Source organism: Meira miltonrushii (assembly GCF_003144205.1).
Source record: "Meira miltonrushii strain MCA 3882 unplaced genomic scaffold FA14scaffold_3, whole genome shotgun sequence".
NCBI classification, from domain to species: domain Eukaryota; kingdom Fungi; phylum Basidiomycota; class Exobasidiomycetes; order Exobasidiales; family Brachybasidiaceae; genus Meira; species Meira miltonrushii.
In genome coordinates this window covers 1,174,752-1,197,890 of record NW_020289945.1, presented here as the reverse complement: position 1 = coordinate 1,197,890, position 23,139 = coordinate 1,174,752, and the positions used below count along the sequence as shown (strand labels likewise).

The 23,139-nt window shown below is 42.1% G+C and overlaps 8 protein-coding genes across 8 annotated transcripts; 4 read left to right on the top strand and 4 right to left on the bottom strand.

Annotated features, from left to right (window-relative positions):
• Positions 1-77: 77 nt before the first annotated feature.
• On the top strand, positions 78-644 carry FA14DRAFT_156323 (uncharacterized protein; the record flags this gene model as incomplete). The annotated part of the gene is made up of 1 exon (XM_025497820.1): positions 78-644. One exon carries the CDS (start codon positions 78-80, stop codon positions 642-644), a length of 567 nt encoding a protein of 188 aa, XP_025353937.1.
• A 1,682-nt stretch (positions 645-2,326) lies between these two features.
• Positions 2,327-2,848, top strand: FA14DRAFT_156322 (uncharacterized protein; the record flags this gene model as incomplete). The annotated part of the gene is made up of 1 exon (XM_025497819.1): positions 2,327-2,848. One exon carries the CDS (start codon positions 2,327-2,329, stop codon positions 2,846-2,848), a length of 522 nt encoding a protein of 173 aa, XP_025353936.1.
• A 281-nt stretch (positions 2,849-3,129) lies between these two features.
• FA14DRAFT_156321 (uncharacterized protein) lies at positions 3,130-5,034 on the top strand (the record flags this gene model as incomplete). Its single annotated transcript, XM_025497818.1, has 6 exons — positions 3,130-3,168; positions 3,304-3,748; positions 4,152-4,432; positions 4,551-4,652; positions 4,725-4,921; positions 4,971-5,034. 6 exons carry the CDS (start codon positions 3,130-3,132, stop codon positions 5,032-5,034), a joined length of 1,128 nt encoding a protein of 375 aa, XP_025353935.1.
• A 4,956-nt stretch (positions 5,035-9,990) lies between these two features.
• Positions 9,991-12,232, bottom strand: FA14DRAFT_161390 (acetyl-CoA synthetase-like protein). Its single transcript, XM_025499097.1, has one exon. It carries the CDS (start codon positions 12,148-12,150, stop codon positions 10,237-10,239), a length of 1,914 nt encoding a protein of 637 aa, XP_025353934.1. The 5' UTR covers positions 12,151-12,232; the 3' UTR covers positions 9,991-10,236.
• Positions 12,233-12,580: 348 nt separating this feature from the next.
• On the bottom strand, positions 12,581-16,094 carry FA14DRAFT_161389 (uncharacterized protein). Its single transcript, XM_025499096.1, has one exon. It carries the CDS (start codon positions 15,983-15,985, stop codon positions 12,653-12,655), a length of 3,333 nt encoding a protein of 1,110 aa, XP_025353933.1. The 5' UTR covers positions 15,986-16,094; the 3' UTR covers positions 12,581-12,652.
• Positions 16,095-17,374: 1,280 nt separating this feature from the next.
• Positions 17,375-17,971, bottom strand: FA14DRAFT_64021 (uncharacterized protein). Its single transcript, XM_025502614.1, has one exon. It carries the CDS (start codon positions 17,870-17,872, stop codon positions 17,501-17,503), a length of 372 nt encoding a protein of 123 aa, XP_025353932.1. The 5' UTR covers positions 17,873-17,971; the 3' UTR covers positions 17,375-17,500.
• Positions 17,972-18,215: 244 nt separating this feature from the next.
• FA14DRAFT_111246 (uncharacterized protein) lies at positions 18,216-19,310 on the bottom strand (the record flags this gene model as incomplete). The annotated part of the gene is made up of 2 exons (XM_025495939.1): positions 18,216-18,466; positions 18,539-19,310. Coding segments are annotated over 2 exons (1,023 nt in total), but the record flags the coding sequence as incomplete, so codon positions are not given.
• An 821-nt stretch (positions 19,311-20,131) lies between these two features.
• Positions 20,132-23,046, top strand: FA14DRAFT_190764 (uncharacterized protein). Its single transcript, XM_025501818.1, has one exon. The coding sequence runs from the start codon at positions 20,470-20,472 to the stop codon at positions 22,972-22,974; it is 2,505 nt and encodes an 834-aa protein (XP_025353930.1). The 5' UTR covers positions 20,132-20,469; the 3' UTR covers positions 22,975-23,046.
• The last annotated feature ends 93 nt before the right edge of the window (positions 23,047-23,139 follow it).

The window sequence follows — 23,139 nt, the reverse complement described above, 5'->3', positions numbered from 1 at the left end:
CTTGTCAGTGAGCTTTCTTTGATTTTGTTTGCAATCGTGAGCTTTGTTCCATCAAGTTGATCTCCCATGCCGATAAGATGATCAAATTTGTTATATTTGTCTTGGTAGCAACACTCCTGCATTGCACACTTGTTACAGCCACAGGCTCACCAAAGCAGGACTCAGAACAAAACAAGAGGCTCAAACTTGATTTGAACCTTTCACCGCCAGAAGAAGACACAAATGAGCAAGCATCCCTTCACATAAGCCATGTCAATGTGCGTAGTGCACAGCAAAGCAACACCCAATTTCCAGATTCTGGTCTTGCTCCAGCTCAACCAAAGGATTGCAAAGTACACCATCCTGGCTGTGATCACTGGGACTCAATTCCGCGAAAAGATAAAAAGAAAGCGTATTACCATTGGCGTAAAGAGAGACGTACGGAGGAACAAATAATTGCAGAGAGGAAATCTTCCAGTATACGTAGCAAGAAACGGTATGATGGTCTCACTGAACAAGAAAGGAAGCTCCGTGGCGACCAGAGTATGTTTTCACGAAAACGGAAACTTGAAAGCATGAATGCGGAAGAAAGAAAGGCTTGGTACAAAAAGAATAATTCTTATCGACGCAAACCGAAACAGGCTCAGACACCTCCAAAGAAATGATGTACTCCTCAAGGCGGTGTTGTCTATTGTTATAGTGCTGTACGCAAACTCATTTTCACGTCAAAGCCGCGATTCTCAATATTATTTCAAAACACCTTACTCGAGTTTTGTACTTTCTTTTGTCAACAATCATGTTCTGTCTGTATGACTCACGAATGCTTCTCCTTTGCTTTTTACTTTCTCTATTCTATCCTTGTGTGTTTTCTTCAAGCAGTGAATCAAGTAAAGCAGAATTAATTAGCAGCACAAGTCCGAAAGTGGATAACCAAGATCGGATAGGTGGTTGGGGTGCCAAAAGAGCGAGGACAGCGAGGTATGAAGTACAAAACATTGAACCCGAGCCCGGTCATGCCATTGTCGTTCCAAACAGTCAATCAGGAGAACTGGAAAAGTCATGCGATATCTGTCGGCCAGATTGCCCTCATTGGCGCTCTCTTAGCCGACCTCAACGTAGTAAAGAGTCAATGAAATGGTATTTAAAAAATCTAACCAAAGAACAGAAACTTGCAATTCGTCCTCACTACAATACAGTCAAACGTCGATGGTACTCAAACTTATCAAAAGAACGAAAGGAAGAGATGTTGAGAAAAGGAAGTGAATCACGAAAAAGAAGATTTGAGAAGTTAAGTACGGATGAGAAAAAAGCAGCTCGAGAAGAGATTAAACATAAACGGAAAAGAAGATTGGATAACATGACTCCAGATGAAAGGCGTGAATGGCACAGAAAGAATAATTCATATTCTCGCAAATTTTCGAAGACAGCCCATATCTCCCAGAAGTAGTTTTTGTTGATTTGTGTAATCGTCTGTACGCAAAACTCTGCCTCATTGTAAGTCGCAGATCAAATTTCGTACACAGATGCCACATTCCTCATTGTCATTCCCTTCTTTATCATCCACGTCGAATCATTAAAGCTAATGCGGCGTCACTTCTTATGTATTTTGTTCAGCACGCATTTTCTGATAAAAATCTATTTGTCTGGCAAATCAACGATAGTGCCGTTCGAAGAAGTCGCAGACTCTCCACTGACGGACATGCCAGCTTGGGGAGCCAAAAGAGCGAGAACGGCAAGGTACGAGGTAAATTCCCCAGGACAAAAGCTGAACAATGAAATTTCTTCTTCCTCTATTGCACCAAAGGCTGACACTATTGAAAAGAAGAAATATTGTGCAATATGTAGACCAAATTGCCCGCATTGGAAGTCTTTGAGTAAGAAACAGCGTAACTCAGCTCGAGTACGATTCTATTACAGAAATCAATCAAAAGAACAGAAACTTAAACGTGTCGCTTATCATCGTCAGTACGCAAAGATACGTTATGCTAATTTAACAGAAAAGGAAAAAGCTGAGCGTACCGAGGCTGTAATAGCACGCCGTCGAGATCGATTAGCAAATATGAGCCCGGAAGAGAGAAAAGCATGGTACAAGCAGAACAGGGGGACTAGAAATTGATGATTTAGGCTTGCAGCCTGATACTGTAGCTTTTAATGACTGTGGCAAATTCAATGTTTTACATGCCAATTGTCGTACACTCCCTTACAAATAGCAGAAAGCCAAATTTTACAAAATTTATTTTTGGCATCGTACACAGAGCGGTGCTTGAGTTTAAACAAGATAAGAATATCCTAACAGTATGTTCCGCTTTTGTTTCCTGTTCAATATCACGTCAGTACGATTTAAGTCATGGTACCTCCTCATGCATTACTTATCGCATTATTACTCCTTAGGATGATAAGCTCAGCTACTGATTCAAGCGCTTCTACTTCTGATCAGAGAGCGGCAAACGAACAATCTCACGATCACACTGAAGGCAAGCTCTCCTGGGGGTCCAAAAGAGCAAGAACAGCAAGATTTGAGGTGAATGCACCCGAGCAAATGCTTTCTCTTTCTTCCGCACTAAAGAGTGAGACGAGTGAGAACAGGAGTAAATGTGTATACTGTAGACCGAACTGTCCTCATTGGGAGTCTATGAGTAAGAAACAACGTGAATCAGCTCGTATACGCCTCTATTATAGTAACCAATCAAAAGAAGAAAAAATGAAACGCAACGCTTATCTTCGTCAGCGTTATACGAATTTACCTGAAGAGGTAAAGGCTCAGAATAAACAACTTTATATTTCACGCCGTCGAGAACGTATAGCAATTATGAGCCCCAAGGAGAGAAAGGCATGGTACAAGAAAAATAGGGGTGAGAAGAAGCAGTGATGTAGATTTGCAGCATTGTCATGAAATACATGGTCTTCTCAAAATCTTTCGTATAGGAAGCTTTACATATCTATAAGACTTCATATGTCGAATTCCATACACTCACTTTGAGCCTATGGGAAATGCTTTAATTTGACTTCTTCGGCCTTATACACAACATACTGACAGTGATGCCCGGGTCTAGCCAAGATGTAAATGCGAAATGCAGACTTTAATTATTTAAAATAATTCTCGGACTGCACCGTTTTTCTCTTTATGAATGTGATGTCAATTAAACTAGAATGACAAGAACGTTGCCATTTGCAGTTGCCATCAAGATTGTATGTGACCTTGCATGGAAAGCGGTGCTCGGGGCATAAGAAGGCAAGAATGCCAGTTTCATACTTTCGATGCCATTCTATTAGCTTTTGTTACATTCGACTTTTTTCGTCTCAACGAGTACTTTGTCAGCATAGTTATATGAGATGCTAATACTTCATTTAATATTTCTTCTGTCATTTTTGATGTTGACGAAATCAGAAGATGATTCTAGTGGCTCCAAAACTGATGAAACAACAGCGAAAAAGGGTATTTCACAGGTCAAAGAAGATGCATTATCATGGGGAGCCAAAAAAATGAGAACAGCAAGATACGAAGTGTCTGAAGCTAATGCTAAGAATGTACAACTTCATCCGACTGGTAATCCGCACGAACAAAGCAAGCGGTGTGACATTTGTCGACCACATTGCCCTCATTGGAAATCGCTGAGTCGGTCAAAACGCAATACAGAAGGAGTGAGATGGCATAAGAAGAATCAAACGAAAGAACAAAAGATTGCATACGATGCTCGACAAAGGGTCATAAAGAAAGAATGGTATGCAAATCTAACAAAAGTGCAGAAGGAAGAAATTAGGAACAGAGGTGCGCTTCGTAGAAGAGAACGTCTAAGTAGATTGAATCCTGAGCAAAAAAGAGAATTTTGGAAAAAGAATAGGGAATACTCCTCCAAGGAAAAGAAGCCGATATGAAATACAAGATGTTCATGAGCTCTCATACGGTTTCAATGCTGTAAATGATCAGTCTACAAATATATTTATATCATCTTTACTGCTTTAAGGGCAAGGGTAACGACTGAGAAGCCCTGACTCTCTACGCAACGCTGTGAAAAAGATTCTCCGGGGCTTCAAGGTTTGTAGTCACGCGGATGTATTTGGTTTCACAATTGATCAGAGTCTGGCATCCAGCATTCCTCGAACATTTTGACCTTCAGGATCATCTCGCACAATGGAAAGGCTAAAACTCTTACTCATTCTGTATTTTACAGGCGTTCGACTTGTGATTGGGACTTCTGCTCCAAAAGATCAAAGCATCGATTACTCACTTGCTACTCAAAGTGATTCTCGTTCGCTTCCTTCTTTGCCGCAAGATGTGGAAGGCCCCATAAGCCTTCCCGTTGGCTGGCCGCAAAAGAAACAAAGAAGCAAAAGATTTGAAATATCTGAATCAACATCGCCATCTTCGTCAAGTCACGAATCCGATGGAGGAAGCTGGAATATGACAAAAGAGCTAGCTAAGCATAAGCCAAAAGTAGATTCAAAGAAGCAAGTAAGTATATCTCATTACAGAAAATGCATATTACTAACGCAGTGAAATGCTTCTTTTTTCTGCTTTCATCCAAAAGAAAGGCACGAAGTCTCAAACAAATGATAATACTGTCACACAGGGCAAAAGTTGCTCCATACATCGCCCCGGTTGTGATCATTGGGACGATTTAGACAGAACAGAAAAGAACAAAAATGCCAAAAGATGGCAATTCTTTAATATGGTTAGAAAAATTACATGGAAATGTTACTGGTGTATGACATCAAAACTGATTCAACTCTTTCCGATTCTCCAGAGTAAGGCAGAGAAGGAAAATTTCAGAACTCGCCGGAGAGAAAAATATGCAATGGCAGGTGACGAAGCTAAAGCTGCAAGGATCGAAAGGCAGAGAAGTCAACGGAGCAAGAAATTCTTAAGCATGACAAAGCAAGAACATGAGGCTTTTCGTATTACCAGAAACGAGTATAGACGTCAACTTAGACTTCGAAAGCAGTAAGTAGCCCCTATTGAGTGATGAACTTGCTGGGAAAGTGCTGATTAGTTTGCTTTACGCCAGAATTGGTGGTCCAGTCCGCAAAATGAAACCTAGACTCAAGCGCGGCTGACACCGTAAGCACTGTCAATTCGACAGCCCCATAACATGAACGGTTTTTTATAAGCATTATAACTCAGCACTTCATGTAAATAGTGTGCATGGTACCGAATAAAACGTATATGTTTATCAATGCGTGAAATCTGTCAAACAGTCAAGAGTATAGACTTAGTTATAATGATGTTTGATAGAGCATCTTCCACTGAAATTCAAGATTCTCTTCGGATCTTTCTCTGACCTGACGGCAGTTCCCTCGCAAGGTCCACAGCCTTTCGTCTTCTGCATCATAAAGAGAGATGGGAAAATTAAGTCAATGTACATTCGATGAACCTTGTTTCGTACTCACACAATCATTGTCGGCTAATGTTTTCGTTTCTCCCCAGCATGTGGCGCTCTGTAAAGACAAAAGGTGTGTAAATATTAAGCAATTATCAATCTAAGCCGACAACTCACCCTACAACTTGAGGAAGAGCGCTGCAAACACGATGAAAATTTTTGGGTAAGTATACGACTCAGCCTCAAGCCTTACTATTGCTTCTTAAGGAACACTCACTTCGCCGGCTGGACCACTTGATAGCTTCAAATAGCCATCTGTAGATCTTCCGCCATGACGAATCGCATGAACACTATCCTCTGATAGTGTTGATTCTGTCTTAGTTTTCTTTCCGCTCAGTAATGTCCTTGGCGCTTTGTAACGATCTTCACGATTGTCTCCTGATAATACTGACGCTATCAAAAACCATAAACAAAGAGAAATGAATAAAAAATTGAAAATCATATCTGAATGAGCGTGATAGAGTAGGGCAAAAAGACAGACATGCATTCCGAAAGAAATAACTTTTTCATATCTCTTTCATGTTTGCTTTTTATTCGCCCCGGATGTATCATGGTAGAGACAGTAATTGTTCGCCGCACGATTCTGAAATGTTTTGGGGCGTCTTTTGTTGGCTCAATGCTTTCATGAGTAGAATTGAATGCCCCTGAAAAGCAGCAGTAGGTCAAAATGTGTTTGTGGCCCGTCTTTGTAAACAGAAAAATGTGTCAGAGCGAGAATAGTGAGTAAAAGCTCGCAGAATCGATCGCTACTCACGCTTCTGGGGGATGATAGCCGGGATCGGTATGAACAGGATTTGGTTGTCCCATTTGCCGATTTGGGTCTCTCTGTGAATGAGATTGAGAAAGAAATCAGATTGTCTTCCCTAGCGAGCAACATTTACGCTATACATCAAACTCTTACCTTGCCGTGCTCAATACTGGTGGGGTCCTTGGGAACTGCCAAGTAAAAGAAGATAATGAAGATGAACTTTGCGACTGGTGTCAACATAATTGAATATTGAAAATTATAGATTTTTATAGCTTAGAAAGTGTCAACAATATTGACAGAATTAAAAGCCCTTTTATACTTTTTAAATTCTTGATTGAAACATTTCAGCTCTTCACACATTAAAAGTGGTCACTTCCACTTTACAATTGTACAGCAATTCAGAAAGAAACATGCAAAGATTAATCTTGACTGCCGTGGTCAACTGACAGAATGTGCGAAAAACCGTGTACCTCATGATCAGGGTCTATCAGGGTTCATAATGGTCAATTGACCTTCTTTATGATGTCCAACTCATCAAGGAAGAGCTCCTATTACCGTTTTTGATAGGACGAAGAATGTCCGCAATAGTCGTTTGCTCTTCATGAGATTGAAATCCTCTTGCGTATGTGTGGAAGAACCTTTATCCTAATCTTGCAACCGATCGCGAGATCCCGGATCGTTACATTCCCCGAAATCAAGATGGTCTCAATTTAGTATCTAATCTAGAACGAAAAGTCAGGGTCTATCAGGGTTCATAATGGTCAATTGACCTTCTTTATGATGTCTAACTCATTAAGGAAGAGCTCCTATTACCGTTTTCGATAGGACGAAGAATGTTCGCAATAGTCGTTTACTCTGTATGAGATTGAAATCCTCTTACGTATGTGTGGAAGAACCCCTATCTTAATCTTGCAACAGATCACGAGATCCCGGATCGTTACATTGCCCGAAATCAAGATGGTCTCAACTTAATATCTAATCTAGAATGAAAAGGTCCCTAAAGGAGCAAGGTATTCGGAGATTGCGAGCTAAGGTCACACATTACGGAACAGTAAGAGTCAAAAAAGCCATCAGGAAAATTCGATTTATTGCCCTGAGAGAACATGACTGCGATCAATTGCATTCCGACGTGATCTTATTGTGAGCAGGTGACAGGCGGGTTGGTGTGCTTCTCCACTGCATTTTTGGGCAGGATCTCATTAGATATGACAGCACTTATAAGGTACGGTGATTTGCTCACGAGACACAAAATTGGCAAGACCCTCTCGCTTTTGTCACATGGCGAGCTTTTTGCTTTGGATCTGTGAGCGCTTGTACGGGCAAAGAAGTGATGTGTGTTTCAAGATAATTGAACTGTGACTTTCTTTTTTGTGTCGGTGCAAGCCCACATCACTCAAAAATTTGTACCATTCTTTCTAGAATGTTCTTCATAGTCTGATCAGATATCCTTATGAAAAAGTTCTACACAGGAATAGTTTTACGAATTTGTTTAGCAAGGTTTGCTCAGCCCAGCGTGACCATGCAATTCTGAAGTCTTAAATTGATGTCAAGTCGAGTGACTATATTTTCTTGGTATCTGCATGGAAGCTGCAATTGTTTGACTTGAGTGGATCCTCCGATGAAATATACTGATCTTGTCGCTGACAGAGTGGTTGAATATTGATGATCACTTATCCTTTGCAAGACTTTTTGTTGACTCCTTCTATGAATACACGAGAGAATGAGAACCCAGATAAGCTGCATGGTATATAAAGTTGAGATCAATTCTTTATTCTGGAAACTTGGATCCCCATCATCACTTCAAAGAAACTTTCTATCTCCTCATTATGACTAAAGCTCAAATTATTTATGCAGTATTGCTTCTTGCGTTGTTAAGTGGTAATACTGCTTCCGGCTTTTCTGTGCAGGTGTTTGTGAGTAAATACGATCATGGTTCACCCTATAAGAAACCTTTGTCGCTGAAATCTGTACTTTATCCTATCAAGGTGAAAAAGGATAAGAATCCTGGCTTTTCCGGAGGTGGCACGAATCCCGGAGGCTGGCACGATCCACACCATCCACAATCAATGAATGGTAGCTCGATCACTGAATGGTAGCTGGCTTGATCCGGCTCATACGAGTACGAACGATTGCGGCTTGGTGGTTTAAAAGTCCTTAAGACGCAAGAGTGACTACTTCCATTTATACCCGTCATGTGGTTCTTTTTTGAAAAGTTTCGGGTAAAGGGACGATTTCTGTGAATTCCAACAAAAGCTCCTTCTGTGACGTCACGAAAATGGATCTTGTATAAACTTTTATGATATTTAAAAAAACATTGATATTCGATTAAATTTCTGAGAAACGTTTGCAATGGGGATGTAAGGAAGTAACGTTGTTGAATAATTAGAGAGAATTGCATAGCGTAATCGCCGAGTTATGACGTGGAAGGCTCTCCTGAAAGGAGAATAGAAGAATCAATATCCACATACGCTGCTACGATGATTTCTATCCAAATCACTTTAACCACTTACACTTTTTCGTACCGTAGCCTGGATCCGTATGAACTGGATCGACTTGACCTATTTTTGCACCGTTTTTATCTGAAATGAGAAAAAGGTCATGGAAAGTTTAGATTAGCTTATCGTGTTCTGAAGATGGCAGTGATGGCTTATTCGTGCGAATCGCAACGTCATTAATCGCACCTGTGAAATCCCGTTTTTTATGATGTGGATCTTCCCAGCCTCCATTGTTTGTGCTACCTGCACTGCTATTTCGATATTTGTCTCTCTCCAACTTGGCGGGTTATGTGATATATATTAGCGCTATACCTTGTGATTTGGTGCAATCATAAGTACTCACCAACAATTTAACAGGTAAACCTGAGACAATGTTGACGAGAAACAATATGATGAGAGATTGTGTGATAAAAAAACCGGGTTTCATCATGAGTGAGGAGAATTTTGTGAGTGATAAAGAAGGTTGTTGTCTTTATGAAAAAGTGAATTGGTTACGAAGGATACATTCTTTTATATGCTGGCATCCTGATCAATATTATTCTTTAAAGAAAGCCACGAGACAATCAGCACAGCGCACAAGTCTTTGCCTAGGATTAATACGGTTTCCCCATTTTAGACACCGACAAGATCAATGCAACAAAAAAAACAGATCAATGCAACGATGGTCAGATCAATGCATCAATGGTCAGATCGTTGCATCAAAAGCCACTTGAGCAGTTAAAAGCCTTATATCCCAAATCTCAAACACTTTTCACGGCACCGAAAAGTCAAGATGTAAATTCAAAGCGGGAGCGCGAAAGAGCGGCGCGGCGCCATGCATTTGCATCATAGGGAAACCATATCACGACGCACTGACAGAGTAATGTCAACAATGGACAGGGTAATGTCTGACAAAGGTACAGGCACTTGACCAGCCAAAACCTTATTTTTTACTCGAAATCTCTCTAATATCTTCCCGAAAACCGCAAAAAACAGCTGAATTGCTCGTATTTTTTGTTTTGCATTTGATGTGTCCATTTGTTGCCCCCCATTGATCCTGTCAAAGCTTCTCAATGTGGGTGCGGCGTACAAATGAGTTAGAACTGCGGTGAATGAAATGTCCAAGGTTCAAGAATTTTGCGTGTTACAAAGGATTGGGTCAAAGGTTTGCTTTAGTAATCCTAAGATGCAAAGTCAAAGTGCATTGGCTCAAAGATTGCTTCGTAGCTTAAGACGTATAGGCAAAGTGCAAATTGCATCAATAATAGGATTTGCTTGAGGAATGCTGAATATCTTTCAATGTGGCTGAATGCATCTTGGGCGGGCTGCATTTGTTTGGCGAGATCGGGACCCGAATTCCAACATATTATTACGCCTCACTCATTTCACAAGGAACAAAATTCAATGTCGATCATAAGACGTGTAAGTGAGTAAACATCTGGCATCTTTTGCCGTTACTGAAAATTGAAATGAACACAATCGTACGAATAAGGATTACCCGAGACAAGAATGTTGGGATAAATGTTGGGATAGCAGACAGAAAGCCGCATCCTGAAGCGAATGTCTATCCTCCTTAACATACTCCGATCAAAACAAATATATAATATTACGACAATAAAGGAATGAAAAGATTACATAGCATCTAAAGTTTATATTTTCATAATTTCACCTTTCCTGCTTTGAGAGCTTCCAAATCTTTTGGCTCGAAAGGAAGGTATGCTTTGGAACTTGGTGGAAGCCAGTATAACGGATCAGGTCCACACTGTGCATGTTCGATACCTTGATTACGCAAAGCAACCTTTAATTGCTTTGCCGTTCCTGTTGATTCCATTTCAGGAACGATGCGTAAAAAGAGTGGGACACTGTATTTAGGTAAAGATTTACGTGCATGTGTTGCCAATCCTACTAAATCTAACGTTGCAGCCGCATTTCTTGGAATTGCTGCACATCCTGCTCTTCCATCATGATTGGGCACCAAAACCCCATAAACGTTTGCTTCTGCAATCTTTTCACCCAAAACTGAAGCAACTTCCGCCGTACTGACATTCTCACTGCGCCAGCGGAAAGTGTCACCCATTCGATCTCCAAACCAATAGAAACCGTTCACATCCATTCTCATCAAATCACCTGTACGGAACCAAGCATCTCCTTTGGCCTTGACATCACGCAAAATCTTCTTCTTTGTTGCATCAGGGTTACCTGCATATCCTTGGAATTGTGATGATGCTCTGGATTCATTGATTCGGCACATGAATTCTCCTGGTTCATCAAAATCGCATTCTTCGCATAATCCATTTGCTCCACGAACGACATCTTCTGTGATTGGATCAACACGGAAGATACGGAAATCAGGACGAACCGTTCTTGCCAATGAACCGAATCTTCCAACTGCTCCTGAACCAAACTCTCCCGTGTTGTAGTTAAGCAAAGCACCATTTCCTTCAGAAGATGCATAGAATTCGAAGATATGAGGGATTGCGAAACGATCACGGAACTTGTTCCAGACGTCAGGACGCATACCATTACCGTATGCTAAACGAACACGATGGTTCTTGTCATCTGGATGAGGTGGAACGGCCAAAAGGTAACGTGCAATTTCACCGATATATTGAACAACAGTTGCATCAGCAGCACGAACTTGTTCAAAGAATTTGCTTGCACTAAATTTGCGACCGATGATCACACATGCACCAGAACGGAAAGCGACACCTAAGCACAAAAAGGCGGCGGAAGAGTGATAGATTGGCATGGCAGTATAAATTCTGTCCTTGTTTGTGAAACCTCCCAATCTAGTCCAAACGGTTGTTGCTGTTCCGATTCTACCATGACTACAAAGGGCTGCTTTAGGCAATCCAGTTGTTCCACTTGTGTAAATGAGTGCACATGATGTTGCCAATGTTACATCCTTGCGGTATACTGGATCGATTTCTTTGACACTTTGAGCTGCGTGTTCGTTAGGACCGTAATAGACGGTGTTTTCGATTTGAGGAGGCAAATTGACCTTTTCGTTTTCATGTCTCAAGCCATCATCGAAGCACAAATAACGACGTACTTTTGAGTGTTCCAATAACTCTTTTGAGACTTCTTGTAGGGGAGCTTCCAATTCAGGTTCAAAGATTACCAAAGGTGCTTCTGAAACGGCGATACAGTGCAATAATCCTTTACCGGTCAGACCGTTATTGATGAAAGCAGGAGCGATGTTGATCGACATGCATGCGAGCCAAAGGAGAGGATAAGTCGCAGAATTGTGCAAAAAGACTGCGATACGATCTCCAGGTTTGATACCTTGATTGAGCAAGAAATGAGCAATCCTTCTTACGTCTGCATCTGCTTGTTCGAATGACCATGTTTTACCTTCGTACACCAAAAAGTCACCTTTTGGATTCGTCTTTACGGTTGATTGAAAACTTTCATAAAGTGATGCTTTTCCACGCCATTCAGCTATCTTTAATCCTAAATCAGCAGCAGAAGTTGCACGACCTGCACGGACATCAGATGCAATGCCATATTTTGCATCCAAATAGGAAAATGTAGCAAGTCCGACGGCTGCCTTGAGTACTTGGGATGTCATGATGAAAGGTGGGATGTCTTCTCTTTCGTGGTTTTGTCTATATTCTTTTGGTTTACCACGAAAGGGGGGATTTGATGATGATGATGGATTAAATGAAAGAAGAAAAGTTTACCTCATGCATTCAACAGCATAACCCCGCTGTATACGAAGCGGCAATCGGAAAATCTGTTTAAGCGGTTGAAAGCAGTCAAATGAACTGTACTGTGTATGCGCGTTCTATTCATGCACTTTACCACTATTCATAATTCCCCCACAAAGAAAAGAAAAAGATGAAAACGAAGGACGTGTGCTTTTCATAGGCTGTTCCAGACGTAACACTCGCGCTGAGCCATTCGCATTTTTGGCATTTAGCTTGAGTGTGAAAGAGGGGGGGAAACGTTTTCTTGAGTTGATTCAAAAGCGCACACGCATGTCCTCCTATACACACATACATACATGTACCATACATTCAAGAGAACAAAATACGAAAACATTGATATATAACACATTTATATACATGCAATCAGTTCAGCAAAGATACAAAATTACTTGGGAATGTATTCGATCCTGGCCGTCTTCTAGCATCATCCAATAGCTCCCCTTGCCACCATCCGTCTGCATTGGTCTCCCAAACAGCAATCACATCCCCTCCTGTAAAGCTGAATTCTTCTTGCAATTGGGCTTCATAATCATATAAAGCCTTTACATAGAACAAAATTGGTTTACCTTCATTGGAATATTGTCCTGTCGGAGGAGGCTGATTGGCATTCGGTGCAGGTGCTGTTGGGGTTTGAGCAATAGGCTGATGAACTTGATTGTTCGGATAAGCACCATTAGTTGGAGTAGGCTGTGCATTGGAAGGCGCATTCCATTGACCATACTGTGCTTGCTGCGGTCCTCCTGCCATTGATGGATGCTGTTGAGCTTGCATCGGTGGCTGGGGCTGTGGCTGGTAGGATTGTTGTTGATATTGATGCATATATGCACTAGCAGCTGTTTCTTGTGGTGCAGGTGGCTGTTGACCATACATTGGCTGTGGCTGCTGTGGCTGCGGCGGTTGTGGTTGCGCGTATGAATGTCCTGGTGTACTGACCTGCGCATTCACTGGAGGTGCAGTAGCAGATGCTGGACGTTGGTTATATGGCGAGGGAGATTGATAGCCTGCCGATGCTCCGCCTGCAGCAAATGGTGCTCCTGTTTGTCTGCCCAAAGAATTCATCGTATCTTGACGAGCTTGTTGAGGAGGTGGAGTTTGCTGGTAACCGGCAGGCGCGCCTGGTGTACCGTGAGTAGGAGTTTGTGCATAACCACTTTGTGCTCCAAATTGCGGTCCTTGTCGAATCGGTGTGGATTGCTGACTTGACACGGCAGAGTACTGTGATCCGTGTTGTGCTCCAAAAGGTGATTGTTGTGATGGATGACCGCTATTGAAAGATGCTTGATGTTGCATATGGTGAGGCAAACCAGAAACTTGCTGAGGCGGCAATTGCTGTGGTGTCATCGTATGTCCTTGTTGCGGTCCAACAGAACCTGTCCGTTTAATAAAGTCATCTGCCATTTGATCGTGCGTCACAGATCCACTTGCATCCAAAGAAATACCCAAAGGTGTTGTAGAACGTTGTGGTGTATTGAACGAGTTGGATTTCGGTTGGCCTGGCCTGCTTTGTGGTATGGAGCCTGCTTGTCTTTGTTGATACTGACTTTGTTGGCTTGCCGGTGCTTGAACAGATTGACGCTGCGGTGATCGTCCAGGCTGTTGTTGGAAAGGTTGTGGACTTGGACTTCTACCCCGTGCTCCAACGCCTGCGAAGCCTGAAGTATCACCCATCGGTCCTGGGCTGCGTGCCCTTCCTGGAGCTTGTTGTTGACCAGGAGGCGGCGCTTGCATGCTCAAGCGACTATGACGAGAAGCGTTTGAATTCTGACGTGAAAGGGTTCGACGTTCACCTGGGAACGATTGTCCATATCTGCCTACGATTTCCTCATCTGGTTGAGGGGAAACAGCACGCTCAGGTCCTTGCATGAATGCTGCGGATGGCGATCTAGCACGATTCTCACCATGATTAGATGGACTTGAATATGCACCTGGTGATGTGGCCATTTCGCCTCCTGTTTGCCGTCCAACAGAGCCAAAGGAGTGCATCGCACCACCTGCACCAGGTCTGCCCGAAGGGGTAGGTCCTCGGCCTTGTTGAGGCGCTGGGCTTCGACTGGGTTTGTTGCGCAGATCAGCAAGAGCACGAGCAATGGGATCATCATTGTTGGGTTCAGAATTTCCACTTAGAGTATCAACACTGGCAGGTGGTAGAGCAGGCTTGATGATCGTTGTTCCCATCGTTCCTGTAGTATCGGAGTTTGATAGAGCGTCACTTTGTTGAGCATTGGAATATGTAGATTGAGCAGACTGCATTCCCGCTGGACCATTGGTGCCACTTTTTGACATACCGGTCTGACTTCTCGAGGGCGTCCTCTCCAAGAATTTCTTGGCTGATATTCTACGATTGCTATTTTCACTTCGCAAAAGAGACTCGCCTCCACCAAATCCATCTCCAGCCAAAGTGGACGCAGAATTAATCATACCGGGAAGTGCAACCCCACCAGGAGGAGCTCGGCTGCTGTTCACATTTTCATTTTCTTGATCGCCAGAGATCGTCTGCCGAGAGAATTCGCTTGCCAAACCACTTACGTCCCCCGGCGGTCCACCTCCCCTGCCAAAACTGTCTCTACGTGATTCTGATGGAGGTGGTGCATTAGCAGCAGCCGGATTGATTGGAGGTGCTGTTGGTGCAATAAACGTGGAAGGACGTGTGCTGCTTCGATGAAAGTTTGCTGTTTTGTATGTTGGACGAGCTGGTGGTGGCTGACCGCGTCCATAGTTGATATACTCTGGCGGATCTGGAATTGCTGCTCCTGTGCCTGCACGATGAATGAAATCCATAATATCTCGAGGTGCTTCGCATGCCTCCAAAGATACTCTTACCCGTTCGCATGATTGATCATCTGCGACGCATACAGCAGAAATTGCATTTGCATAGTTCCATAGATTACTCTTTAAAAATTCCAACCGTTCTTCTTCCAGATCTTGACATTGATCCAAATAAGACTTCCATTCGGAATTCCATCGTAAAGTTGTATCCTTCAAAGCGCGAACAAAGTTTTGGTAATCTTTATCGTTTCCGTTGACGGTAGACTGTGCTTTGTCAAGTTTGGTGGTCACCTTTTCTAGATCACGTCCCTGGACCAAACTACTTTGTGCAGTGTATCCATTGATACGAATGCAATCTTGTTCGTATTTGTCCCTAGATTTGTTCACATAAGATTCTTGCGTTATTTTTTGTTTGTACAACTTTTCGATATTGGTCAAAGGACCTTTCCGTTGCGATTGTATTCTGTTTTGAAATTCGCCTAATTGACCTTCCAAGTCTTTCTTAAACACGTTGCTTAGATCTGCATGTGTTTTTGCCGTTTGTTCAATTTCACCACGAACGATCTCTAAAGCGTGTTTCATCGAACCTGTTTCATCCCTACCGAATTGTTGTTTTGACAGCTTTGCTAATCGTTTTGCATATTCTGCTTCGATTTCCGCTCTTTCTTTATACATCGCACGAACGTCATCCACAATCCTTGCTGAGTTTTTCATTCTTGCTTGCATGATGGGATAACCTGCATCTTGTGAACCCCAGAATGAATTGCAAAATGTTGTTTGGTCTTGTAATTCACGTCTGATCAATTCATCTTCTGCTGCCATCCTTCTTCCTGCTTCTCCTCCATCTCTGCCCATAGATGAACTGGCTCTAGAAGCAGCACTTTTGGCTGATCCTGCCGAGCCTGACCTTTCTCGTCGATCTGAAGGCATTATACAAATTTGATCATACGTTTCGTTAGTGCGACACCAGGTCGGGATTCGTTGCTGGTCAGGTAGAGGATATGATGATGTTTTGGTATGTAGAGTGAGTTGTATGGGATGTATGATTGTTGAAAATGAACTTTTGATTTCAAAGTCCGTGCAGGGGTGAAAAAACATTCCAGACGCGTACAAGTAGGGCGTCGGCTTAACACAGCCATACACAATACATACTGTAAATCATACGCGTAATATTCAGGCGGGCAACACGCTGGCTGTGATTGAATGCAACCTTTTACTCTTTGCCATCTTTCTCTTTCGCTTTGACTGGTTTTCGAGTTTGCCAAAAGGGAATCGATTTATTATACCTTCTGATATGTTCACCTTTCCTGTTTTCATTTCAAGGAATGTTAGCGACTATAATGCAATATTCTTAGTATAACCACTCACTTTCGTCGTTCAACCAACAATCTCCTTCTTGCTGTCTGTCTTCTTGAGTCTTGCTTTAACTCTTCCTCTGTCTTGTTTGCCTTTTGAGCAAGCAACCTTTTTTTGGCGCTATCTTTTGCTTTCTCTTTTGTCTCTTGTTTTAATCTATAATATTTCTCTCTATACATCCTCTTCCTATCTTCGGCATCCTTAATAAAGTAACGGGATAAATCAGCAACAAAGTTTTATTACAGATTATTCAACTTACCATTGTCATAGTGTTCCATTTCCTCTTATGAATTCCTCGCTCTTTCGGTTCCAGTTTTAGCCAATGTACGCATTCTGGACGATAAACAATGCAATTGCCTTTGTCATCAAGAGGTGAAATCACGTCTGAAGTTCTTTTGTACTTCCTGCTCCTTCCGTGATGGGGTGACAATGTTTTGCTTTGTGCCGAAATTTGTTGCGATTCCTGATGAGAACTATCTTGACTGACATCCACATCTTCTCTTGACTCTATTCTTTCTGTTGAGGGCTTGTTGAGATCCCATAAGAATGGTGTCTTTGTTTGTTTCGTTTCCAGGATGAAGGATTGCCAGCATAGGAAAAACAAATTTAGAAGATAAAATGACAAAATAATCATCTCTACAAATATTTTGAGGAAGTGTAAAGGATGCTCGAAAATGTTATAAGTGGAATGCAGTTTGCATTTTCATTTAAATGGCAAATTAGAATGCTGTGTTCTGCAATCGATTTCACGTTCTGCCTGCGTATGCGTATTCTGAGTCTACAAGTACATTCTCTAAATGTCTTTAGTCACTACAAGACAGTTTCTATGAAGTATTAGACTGGCCCTGCCTGTCGTTTCCGCTTTGGAGCTTTCTTGCTGTTTGTCTATGCTTCCAAAAGTACGCTGAGCGTTGCTCTTTTGTCAATTTAGCAAGTCTTTTTCGACGAAGATCCGAATTTCTAGCGATAGATGCTTCTTTCTTTTCTTCTGACAAAGAGTGATAATAGTTACGTGATCGTGTACGAAGTCTGTCTAGCTGCTCCTTTGTCTGAATGACAAAAAATCAACAAATAATTCGAACGTACATTTCATTTTTTACCGACATTACTCACAGCATTTTTTCGATATCTCTTATTCTTGGCAGATTTTTTTTCTTTCTTTGTTAACTCTTTCCAATGTTCGCAATCTTTATGATGGATTTCACAAACTGACTCCGTACCTGCATGAGATTCAGAGATGGGCACGTCATGAGTTCGAGCTGTAGCGACTCTGTCTTCCAGCCTTGGACTTTGAACATGCGAGACAGTAGGTGAATGTTGTCGTTCTTCCGCTTCTTCTATCGGTGCAGGTTCGTTCAAGTCCCACAAAGGCAAAACCTTATTAGTAGAATTGACGCCATTGTTGAGCAAAAGAAGTAGGGAAAACCGTAGAAGCCAAAGTGAAAAATGTTTTGCTCTCATGGCAATGTATGATCAATGGTCGAAGATTCAAAAAATTGATCAATCGTGTAAATTATATGTAAAAGGGTGGAATGATGTACGCAAAGATGAAAGCCCCTTCGTACGCAAGGATTAAGTCTTTACGGGTGCTAATCGGTTGACTCGGACATCAGATTGATTGTTGAGGTAGTATACAGTTGTAATTTAATCGTCAATAGTGCTACTGTTTTGATGCATGATGTTATCACAGATTAGGAAGCAAGGTTGCGTTGAAGGAATGAGCATGTTGCAGTCTATATTGAGATTCGATCGTTCCACTCACAAAATCCTCCTCACTTCGTGCGAAAACCGTGCCATCTCCATTTCTTTTTGATTTGATTTGTCCCGCTTGCACTCCAAAATATTCCGCCACAAAAACTCTCATGATCATCGTCCAAGCATAAATGGTGGGATAATCCAATGCAGACGCATCATCTCCCATCGTATGCCAAACAGACGGAAAAGGACTCGCGATCAAATGCAAAATTGGCACTCCATTCTGCAGAAATGGTCTATGATCATCATCAATTCCTCCAAAACCCATATGAATTTCTGAAAAAAAACTCGCTCTACGTTCTCTACCACCATCAATCTCAATCATTGATGTCGTAGATGTTCCGGCAGGAGGAAGCTGCAAATTGCCCTGACCATCTTTTGGATACAAAGCACCAGTCTTGGCCAAACGACTTTCTATATCTCGAAGTTCATCCCACATCCATCTGGTGGAAGTGTAATAAGGAGGTATATGAGGTTTTGGCGTTCCCAAAAGGTCCAAAAGAATGAATTGATCAATCGAATCGATCAAACGCATATTCGCATAACCTGGCGTAGTTCTCCGTTTGACCAGCTTTGGACTAAAGAAGGATTTCGTCCATCCATCGGCTAAGGCCCTACTTCCATATAAGCTGTCTTTGTGCGTCCATTGTACATAAGCCTCTTCTCCGTCAAAGAAGAGGAGTTGTAACCCTGTCTCTCTTCCCCTTTCATGTCCGCTTGTCTGTTGTTCCAACATATGTCCCACTGCTAATGCAACATCTACAATGATCGCACATGGAACTGCGCTATCCGTTGCACCTACAAAGCCTTTTGGTGATACTTTACTGTCATGATGAGCTGCTAAGACCAATTTACGCGGTGCGTCAACGTTATAGGTAACGATTAAATTTGTCATCGTTTTCTTTCCTTGTGGTGTATCGGTTTGGAATTTATGTTCTTCGATCGTCCAACCGGGTTTATTGCGAAATGGAGCAAGTAATGCTTCTCGTACTTTGGCATTCTCTTTCGTGTCTGGCGGTCTGGGTATCAGTATTTGTGATAATAGAGACTTTGAAGTACGATAATCGATTTGTGGACTTGGGTCTTGGAATTGTATGACAGGATCCAATGCTTCTATCCGAGCATAATCCCTTTCCATAAGTCGTGGTAAGTCGTCCGGTCTTGTTGAAGCGAGCGAGAAGATTGTAACTGATAAAACCAGTAAGAGGATCGCATGTATAGAAGGTATGCTGTACCGCCTCCGTTTGAAGATCATACTGGATTGCCTTATATTCCTCGTTGCCATTATTTCAAGATGTTTTCGACCACCATTTATATCCTCATCCCTCATGATTTGGCCAATCGACGCATCAGACCATACATAAGTTGCGGAGAAAAGGATGTTTTAAGATTTACAATAACACTCTAACAATCTAAGTTTGTATGTGCAGCGCGTTGGCGCTCGCGCCCAAGATATGCACCGTGTCTGTCACTGTATGCGGCTTAGGTCTTGGCATCGATCATTGCTGTTAAAGAGCGATCATCTTTGGTCCATGAATCACTTTGGAAATATTATTCAAATCGGTAAGATACATTCGATGCCATCCTAGAGAATATCATTATTTACGTTGTCATCAATGTGACCAAGAGTGGAGCCCGAGATTACCCCTTTAAGTCCGCCTTACCGCTTCAAATAAGTGATTACATAATCCGGAAATTTCAATTTCCAATATTCCGTAATTCCCGCTTTGCCGAACAGTAAAGGCCGAAATCCCATATGATGATGGTCTGATACATGCATGTTAAAAGAAGCTAAATCAATGGCATTCGAAAGCCGTACTGATAGAATGCATACTGATAGAATCGGATAAAGAAGGCATACACTAATTGTCCCGAAAAAACTAAAATTAGACGAAAGATCAGGTCCAGTCAAATGTTTTTAAGTATACTATGAATAGTTCGATCGAAAGTGATTGTGGGTTGAATTGTTGCTGATGCTGATGCTGTTGGTGTCGCTACGCGTGTGCGCGGTTGTTTTGCATTTTGTGCATATTTCCGAACAACAATGCAAAAGCGGAGATGTAATTAACATAATCCCGCAAATATTCAAAAAAGGCAAATAACCCTTCTTACCAATCAAACATTGCCATCTTACCATCACTTCATCCATTTTTTGAATCACATACTAGGCAGGCACTACAAGATTGCCTTTTGCCCCCTTTTTTTCTCATCCGACAACCACAAAGATTGAACAGAATATGGTCATTACTATTTCAACGTGCTTGTAAAAAATCACAATCCCCGCCAGCTTATCAACTTGCAAAATGAGTAGCAACAACTTCCGTTCTTCTGAGGCTGGTCCATCATCAAAAAGACCAGGAATGCATATCAACCTGCCAAAGCCACCCAAAAGGAGAAAAACACCAAGAGCATGCGATTATTGTCGAGAACATAAATTACGTTGTGACTTTTCCCATGAACTTACAACCGCTGAAGGTCAGCCAGTATGCAAACATTGCGCTGATTTCGGAATCGAATGTAACCTTTCTTCTCCGTCTGAACGAAGAAGGGGTTCAGTATTACATTTGGAGGGCTCTTCACTTTCTGCTCCCGAAACTTCTCCTTCTGTTTTATGGCAAGTCGACGAAAGGGAAATAACCGATGCGAGATATTCAGGTGAATCTTCCCTTTCTGCAATCATTTCTCAATTCATCGTAATGGTTGGTGGAAGAGAGCAACAATTACGTTCCGTTCATAGACAACTGAACGCAGATGGTGTTCAGCCTACAGGTTATGATAACTTTCTGTTGCTTCCTCTAATACGGTATCCGCCCCCTGCTGAACCTGGAGAGAAGAAGTTAATTCACGCAAAATTGGATCGCGATACTATTAGACTTCTAATAGATCATTACATAGAGTATCTTCAACCACTTAACGCTGTCGTTACCAAGAATGAAGTCTTTCAGTTGGTAGATCTAGGCCAAAGTGAAACGCCAATAACAAAACTTTCCGGTTTAGCATTGGCCGTCTTGGGTGCTTCTGCTATGTTTCGTGGTATGCCGAAATTCACAAGAGCGGCACTCTTATTCCATCTTCGACAACGCAGGACAGCAATTTTTCGGACATCTCTTGAAACAGTGCAAATGTTGATCATCTTGAGTCAAAATATCGAATTGATGGCTCCCGATACAAATGATGCTGCTGGAATGAGTTTGAACTTGACTGGCCTTGCTGTTCGAATGGCGCATGATCTGGGTCTACATCGTGATTTGACAAGTTTAGGAGTTCCTCCTGCCAAATTACGCAAAATGGCAAGAATATGGTCCGCTCTGGTCATTCAAGATAGATGGTATGCACTTTGTTATGGACAGCCAAGTTTGATTCATTTGGAAGATGGTGATGCTGCAGAACCTTCACAATACGATGACGAAGATGAACCAAGAAAGATTCAAGCCAACATTCACGCTTCCGGTCGACCTCCAAATCAAACCCATATTGCCCATTACAGAATTGCTTTGCTTGTTGGACGATTGCATAAGATCGTCTTTGGACCTAAAGGCTTACGTCCTTCTTCTTTCAAAGAATTCAGATCTATTGTTGAGGAAATCAATGAATGGAAGGCCACCCTTCCGCCTGCTCTTTGGTTCAATTTGCGCTCCACCCAACCTCCAACGGTCGAAGCTGGGTTCTTGTATTCCCTTCGTGTTTGTATGGACTTTTTGATCTATCGTGCATGTTTAAGCCTTCCACCTGATCAAAAGAACATTCAAAGGCCTGACGTTTGGTCCGTTCTCGTTCGTGATTCAGCAGATGCATTGGAATGGCTTGCAAGTTCTGATGGTTTACGTTGTTTGGATTCTTATTCGATCGTGATGTATTTCATGATTCAGTGCAGTATCATTCACTTTTACGAGTCAAGCAGAGGTGGAAGCTTGCATAGCTTACGTGTCGCCAGACAATGCTTGCAAAATCGTGGTACAGTTGCTACTCAACTTGCATCTCGTCGTGGTAATGTCTATGATCCATATGGAGAACAAGATCAAGATTCAGAAGAAGCCTCGACGGGAGGCAAACGTGGAAACCAATCAGTATCGCGAAACGGTCGACCTGGTTTGCAAAATACATCGCCCTCGCCTGAATCGGCTGGAGGGCCTCCAAGATTGTTGCGATTACGTGTAAAGATTTCTGCTTTGGTCAGTATGTTGCTCGAAGTAGCAGAACATAGAAGGGCGGCAGTCTTAGCACGTAACGAACAATCTGATGCTCAAAACCACAGGCGTAGAATTCAACAACAATCTTCTGAGAGTTCACACGCACGATATGGTAATGGTAACATATACTCGTCCAACGATCATAACAACGCCTCGCCAAATCCGGCCAACGGAAGACATCCTTCTCAAACTCCTCATGCCAGACAACATAGTGCACCTTCCCATCATTCGTCTCCAACGCAAAACCATCCGACAGTAAGCTCTGACGGAAGTAGCGGGTCTCATCAACCTCGCTCGGACCCTGCTTTTCATTCAAAGGAGCATCATATGCGTATGCATGGCAGAATGAGTGAACATGATAAGCAAGGTCAATCTCCACAACAAAGCATGGCAATCATGCCACCGGGTGGAGTGATTTATTCTACAAATCAATCTGAAGCTGGTGAAAGCGTTCGTGGTAGTCTAAACGATTCTTCTTCAATGGCTTCTCTTTCGCCGAACAACATTGAAGATCTAGATTTGATGACTTTGCAACGTTGGGCAGATGCACTTCTACGAAATCCAACTTCGTTCGAACAACAACAGCATGCCATTAATGGTAGAAATTTTGCAGTTTAAATTTCTTTAGTATTTTGTACTTATATATTTATATTGTTGTCTCTGACTAATCATATTGACTTTCATGCTCTCAATCGTCTTTTTTAGATTGTGAAGGATAAGATGTCATTAGAGGAGAAAAGATAAAGCAAAAGAAACAAGAAGAGAATGATGAAAAAGATAAAG

What these genes read in the sequence shown, in the direction of transcription:
- FA14DRAFT_161390 (XM_025499097.1), bottom strand. Translation starts at nt 12,150, where the DNA reads ATGACATCCCAAGTACTCAAGGCAGCCGTCGGACTTGCTACATTTTCC.
- FA14DRAFT_64021 (XM_025502614.1), bottom strand. Translation starts at nt 17,872, where the DNA reads ATGAGAGCAAAACATTTTTCACTTTGGCTTCTACGGTTTTCCCTACTT.
- FA14DRAFT_190764 (XM_025501818.1), top strand. Translation starts at nt 20,470, where the DNA reads ATGAGTAGCAACAACTTCCGTTCTTCTGAGGCTGGTCCATCATCAAAA.
- FA14DRAFT_161389 (XM_025499096.1), bottom strand. Translation starts at nt 15,985, where the DNA reads ATGCCTTCAGATCGACGAGAAAGGTCAGGCTCGGCAGGATCAGCCAAA.